This window comes from Pyxicephalus adspersus, chromosome 5 (genome assembly GCF_032062135.1).
Source record: "Pyxicephalus adspersus chromosome 5, UCB_Pads_2.0, whole genome shotgun sequence".
Lineage (NCBI taxonomy): Eukaryota > Metazoa > Chordata > Amphibia > Anura > Pyxicephalidae > Pyxicephalus > Pyxicephalus adspersus.
The window spans coordinates 10,055,557-10,061,826 of record NC_092862.1 but is presented as its reverse complement, the minus strand read 5'-3'; the positions used below and the strand labels follow the sequence as shown (position 1 = coordinate 10,061,826).

General features: G+C 38.4%; 1 protein-coding gene across 1 annotated transcript in view; it reads left to right on the top strand.

Annotated features, from left to right (window-relative positions):
* Window positions 1-5,209: 5,209 nt before the first annotated feature.
* LOC140331946 (elongation factor 1-alpha) overlaps window positions 5,210-6,270 on the top strand; it is a 4,699-nt gene continuing 3,638 nt past the window's right edge. Inside the window, exon 1 of the mRNA XM_072413272.1 lies at window positions 5,210-5,364. Coding sequence (XP_072269373.1) covers window positions 5,218-5,364 — 147 coding nt within the window. The 5' untranslated portion in view covers window positions 5,210-5,217. The remainder of the gene's footprint in view (window positions 5,365-6,270) is intronic.

Here is a 6,270-nt window from a genome sequence, read left to right as displayed (position 1 = left end):
TTTGCACAGTTACATACTAAGATATTAGGCTGTCATATNCCCCACACTCATTTTTCTATTTCATCTGGAAGGGGGCAAAGCCAGGAACTTCTCAGCCCCCCCTCGTATATGCTCTGTATATCTGACTGGCCACCTACAGCCCTGCTGCCAATAAATACACCAAATGTAGGCAACGGACTCTAATGTTTAAAGCATAATGTTTAATAGCTCCTAAATCTGACATTTTTTTTTTCTAAAGGGTTACCTTTCTTGTCCTAGATCCTCTGAGAGAGTCAAAAGCACCATTGGAAGAGCTCAACCAGCAAGGAGAACAGTCATTATCTTCTGAAAATGTAAAAATTTGCTAGGTATGTATAACATTTTTTTTGTAAGGGGAGCTCAGCTATAGGTTTAGTTTGTGAATGTGGCCTTGGTTCAGGTGCACTTAAATACAGGGTCCCTCCAAAAAGGTCACTAAAACTAACACAACAGTTTTAGTTTTTTTATTCTATTTTTTTTTACTTTTCACCTCTGTAACAGATTCATGAGCTGGTATTATTTCTAGAAGATGCATTATTACTCCACTTCCTAAAAATGTTCCCAAAGTTTCCTTACTATTTTGCTCCCACACCAACAAAAGTTTTAAAATTGTATTATATGTACCTAGATTGTGAGTTGAGGAATACAGCATTGTACACTTCCATCTATGGTTTATTGATCCAACAGCTGTGCCTGCACAGTTCCTTTTCATAGGCTTCTATAGGGCTGGTAGACAAATTGGCTTCTCTGGGGCCAAACTATGCAGAGCTACTTAGGAAAGTAGGGGGGAACGTTTAAGGAAACTTTGGGAATGTATCCTTGTCCAGTATGTGTATGTTGATCTTATGCTCCTTTACGGTATATCCAAAACTGATCTCACTCTGTTATACTTTTGTTTCATTTATTACATGTGTTGTTTTATGTTACTCCTTGATCACCCATATCTATATATATATATATATATATATATATATATATATATATATACTTCTAATAAGCATTGAGAAAAGATATTTTTTGCGTGGCTTACCTGTCAGTTTTTAAAATTGGTGACAGGGACTCTTTGGAGCTGAACACACCTTTACAATGCAATACCTTCCCGCAGCAATGTACAGAATTAGAGAAATGTTATGTTCATTGATGCATTGTATTTGTGTTTATTTTGATTAGACCCCACCTGAAAAGACAACCTCCCCTTGTTACATGAGCACAAACACACGGGAAATGGTTTGATGATACCTTTAGTGTAAATTATCATGCTGACTGTGTGCTTAGGGAATTATCAGGAACTGAATAAACCACAAATCTCAGTCAGAAGAACCTAAACGGTTTTTGTTTTTAAAGTAAACCTGTGCACAGGGATTCATGTTGGCTTCAAATGTTGTCCTGCCTCTAAATCCAGAGTTCCTGATCCTTATAGTTCCAGGTTACAAAGTACCAAATGCTTTGGATTAGCATGGAAGCCATGCCACTTGAATATTTTGTGTATTTTGTGAAAATTTGTGTATTTTTCCCAGCACAGCTAAATATTTTGGAGTTTTGAACAGTTCTACATTTTAATAGCTTTAAGTGATCCTATTCAGTTCAATACATCCTCCTCCATAAAAAAAGGAACACAATTTATAAAAGCACACTATAAGGGCTATTTATCACCCAGGCACAAAAGACCCTCATTCTGCATCATTGGAACCCAAAAAATTGTATTTACTAAACTAATCTCAACACTTACAATGCAATTTTGAAGCTGCTGGATCAGCATATAAGCCAGACAACTCTCAATTCATGCATAGTCTCTAATAGCACCCATTCCCAACCTTTGAACATGGGGGAACCCTTGAAGTAACTTTCAGGTCCTAAGGAACCCCTTTCTATAATTACTATATCCATAGCTCACATACATTACAGTGATGGTCGGTAAGTAGAATGCTTCTTAGAGATAGCCAAAAACATAATTGGTGTCAATTGTACCTGACCTAAGAGGCACACATTTCTCATCGCTGTAGGAACCCCTAGTAACCTCTGGAGGAACCCTGGTTGAGAAACATTGATCTATAGATTCATTCATGTAGCACTGTGATCTTCTGCTATGTTTAGGCTCTGCTTGCAATAACCTCTGGAGGAAAAATGGAAACCCACAAAGATTAATCTGTTTATTATCAATCTATTTATCTGGACAAGTGACCACAGATGTAGTATGTGACTTAATTATTCCTTTAAAGAACTGATATACTAATCATGCACACAGCACTAAGGTTTGTCACTGCCAATACAAAAAAGATGTCTCTATCCAGTAAAGACCATGCCAGACATGCAGCTTGATGTTCGCTGCTTAGATGCACAATGCAATAGGCAGCCCCAATGAAAAACTTGAGCAGGGCCTGGCGTTGTATATATGATACCCTAAAAAAATATAAATACCCAACAAGCTGAACCTGTGAAGCTTTTTGCTTAAATACATTTTTTAGTTTTGCAGCTGATATCATGGTACAACACCTGCAGCTCTAATCAAGCCTCAGTCATTGCAATTATACTCCTTAACGTTTGCAATCTGTAGACTTGTGTCTAATTACACTGCCCATTCACCTGTCAATGCAGGACTACAGAAATCTGGAGAAAGTATATGAAACTTTGTATTTTAAAAAGTTTACTGTATTTTTTATTTACAACAATAACTTTCATTGCACTTGCATTTTCGTACTATTCTGTAGTCCTTCAGGCAAGGTCATTCAATAGCACATACAAACACAGAACATTCACAGAACGATTGCAGAATTTACAAATAGCTGGGTCTGGTATAAGGGCTAAGATACACAGATTTTAGGCTGAATCCAGACTTCTACATTGCAGTAACATGTGCAGTGCCATTTTATCAGACATGATGGATGTCTCGTCTTGTAGGGCACAACAAAAAAGGTTCATAGATAAGTTTGGTTGCAATGGTAGCCCATTTTTGTTTCAGTGGGCTGCATTCATATAACACGTTCAATATATTCTGCAAAATATTGTGGCCCCAATCATTTGCTGCTGAAAGATTTAAACGTGTTAGAAATCACTATATGAGACTGGAGCTGCACAGCTACTGTCTCTGCTTCTCTAATTATCAATTAAAGCCTGAACGCAATGTGTGATGGCTGCAAGATACTGCTTCATCCATTTCTATGTTTGCCAACCAATTGCTGCTCTTAGTGATTTATCACTGCCAAAAATTGCATTTGTGAAATGGCATTCAACACTCTGTAACATCACAATTATGTTGCAAAACACAACATTATACTGGGGGGAAGGGGGATGCACAGGAATGTGTGTTAACATTTGCATTGATGTGCGCTTTGTAATACACACCAAATAAACCTTGGGATGTAAACAACATCTAAGACTATCCCCTAATTTGTGTCCCTTCAGAGAGATTTTCTTCCCTTGTTCCAGAGACACAGTCAAGAAGGAAGGATTTTTCCTTTTAGATTGTTGTTCCTTTACAAAGTATACCAGTTGTGCTGATTGCCAACACCGCCATAAAGATGACATGTTAAGATTCCCAAACTTAAGCCATTAGGTAAAACCTGATTGTTCTTACTTTGAAGTTTACAATCTGAAGTCTGTGCAAAAAGAGCCCCCGTGTGCATGGGGGAGATAATCTGTTTCCAATGATCTGTTCCCATCATATTACAGGCGAAATTGCACCTGCTCTACTTGTTTTAACCACCATGAACTGCCGCACTCATGGTGAGTTGTATTGCCTGGTAGCCAAGGTGCAATGGGGTCATAATGAAAAAAAAGGGAAATCACATACACAACCTATTGCAGTGAAACACACAATACCAACATATTTGCTTGGTAAAAAGAATGCCCCCTCATTATTACAACAGGGGCTCAGCACCCTTTCTTTACACCCATTGAGCTGACCTTGGCAAAGGGCAATAGGGAGGAAAGAAAAAAAAGTACAGGCTTTTGCTGGCTTAATATTTGTATGTTATTAAAGCGTTTGTGTCAATGTTTTTTGAAAACAGGACAATAGTAAGGTAATGTTGCATTAAAAGTGTATTACTTCATAAGTACATATTACAATACATATGAACTATATAAGTATAGAGGATAACAGATCAATATTAAAACATGTGAACAAAGATAGACAAAGATATAATAAATCAGAGTGCATCAAAGAGTTGTACTTAGGAAATCTAAGTGTCTGAAAATTTCCCATAAACAAGGGCGAAAGTGTGTTATAACTAATAGAAAGGTTATTCCTGATATGGAGTAGTATATGTGAGGATACTAGTTATCGATGGGTGTTAGTCGAATATTACAGTGTGATAGAATGGAAATCTTAGAAAATGAAAATGTAAGGATAAGGCAACCTGAGAGCCTAATCTTTATGTTTACAGAAAGGGTTTGTATGAGACCATTTTGGTGAGACCAGGAGGGGTGGATGCATTGAGTAAGTAAATCTATTTGGTTTCCTTTTGCAATATTAAGCGGTCTATATCTCCTCCTCTGGCATTTGGAGGTACTTGTTCAACTGCCATAAAACGAATACATTTGCTATTAAAGTTGTGTTTCCTGCCGATATGATGGCTAATGGGTGTTATAATTTTGCCAGTGTCCTCTGTACAGACAGGCTGCTCAGATCACTTATACAATAGTATAACAATAGCTAATGTTGTTGGTAATCCAACATGGTGGTTCACAAAAGACCTCCTAAACATGAACGCAGACACCTGTACATACTCAAACATTTTGCTCAAGGTAATCACAAACAATTATTTGGAGTTATGTAAACCTGGCATAAGTAAGGACCCTAGCTTTGCTTTGGCTTGAACCGCCTTCCTTACTGTGCATTTCCTATGCTAGATGCTGCAGACTTGTTGACCTCCACTCCTCATGCGGTAGGTGCACCAAGAAGCATTTGAAAAGCCACTCAAAGTCACCAAATGCACTTATGTCGATCTTTGTAGTCAAAAAGTTCTACTATACCCTTTCTGTACCTAATGGGTTAACATAGAACAATCATTTTGATCATCATGATAACCTGAGTCTCGCCCAAACCAGGAGGCCTCAGCTGGCATTATACTTCCCCATAATCAGCAACAGATGCTATATAACCCATTCAGTGAGTAGCTTCTGGACCCACAATACAGGAGAAGAGAGGTGTGTACTGTGAGGTTGTAGAGCTGTGTGAGTGAGGACAAAGTGAGGACAAAGATGGTTGATAAGGGCAAAACTCATCTGAACATTGTCATCATTGGACATGTGGACTCTGGAAAATCCACCACCACGGGTCATCTCATCTACAAATGTGGAGGGTTTGACCCCAGATCCCTGGAGAAACTGGAAGCTGCTGCTGGCCAGGTAAGACCCATATGTTTTTTTTTTTTTTTTTTTTTTTTTTTTTTTTTTTTTTTTTTTTTTTTTTTCTGCCTGTTTGGCTTGGGGGGGGGGGGGCGGCAAAGTTGACCAAATGGTGGTGAAGGCTTGGCCCTTCTTTCCAGTGTCTGTGTCCCCATTACCAACTGTTCGTCCATCTGAGTCCCTAGAAACAGGAGGTTGAATGGTCGGAGAGAACCCCGAGGTGTTTTACCCTCCACTTTAGAAGACTTCCTCTAAACTCCTGTTTTGTTTTTAATGGGGATATTTCCACAATAGTATGCACAACAAGTAAACTGGCAGCGCTTTTAATGTTTCCCTAATAGGTTTTTGTTATCTATATGCTAAATGCAAAGTAACATGACAACTATTACTGTCTCTACCTCTAGTTGCCCTTTTGGCTCCAGGGGTTTCCCTCAGGTTAGCAAAATGAAGGCAATCATGCCTTCCCATAAACTGGTGCAGTTTACATAGACTAATGAGCACAATAAGCCTGCATTGTCAGACTTCTGCATAAGCCCAGTCTGGACAAGATCTCTAAAAGTCTAGATGGATGTTGGGGATTGTACTTGGGTTTGTTGTGTATTACACTTACAGAAGCTTACAAACTTATTGCATTCAAATGCCACACAAATAGGTGTAAGCACAGTGGTAATCCCTCTCCCAAAATTTTCTCTATGGTTTGATAATTATAAAAAGAGTGCTAGAGAGATAAAATGTAATGAGCTAACAAGTAAACTTGTTTGATGCACTCTTAAATGTGCACTTTGGTAAATGACATCTGACATCCAATGGGATGTGCTCAGACATCTTATCCTCCACTCATATTATCTACATCAATGAAAGGCTAAATATGTGCAGCTAATCCTTAAAATTGCAACTGGGGGGGGG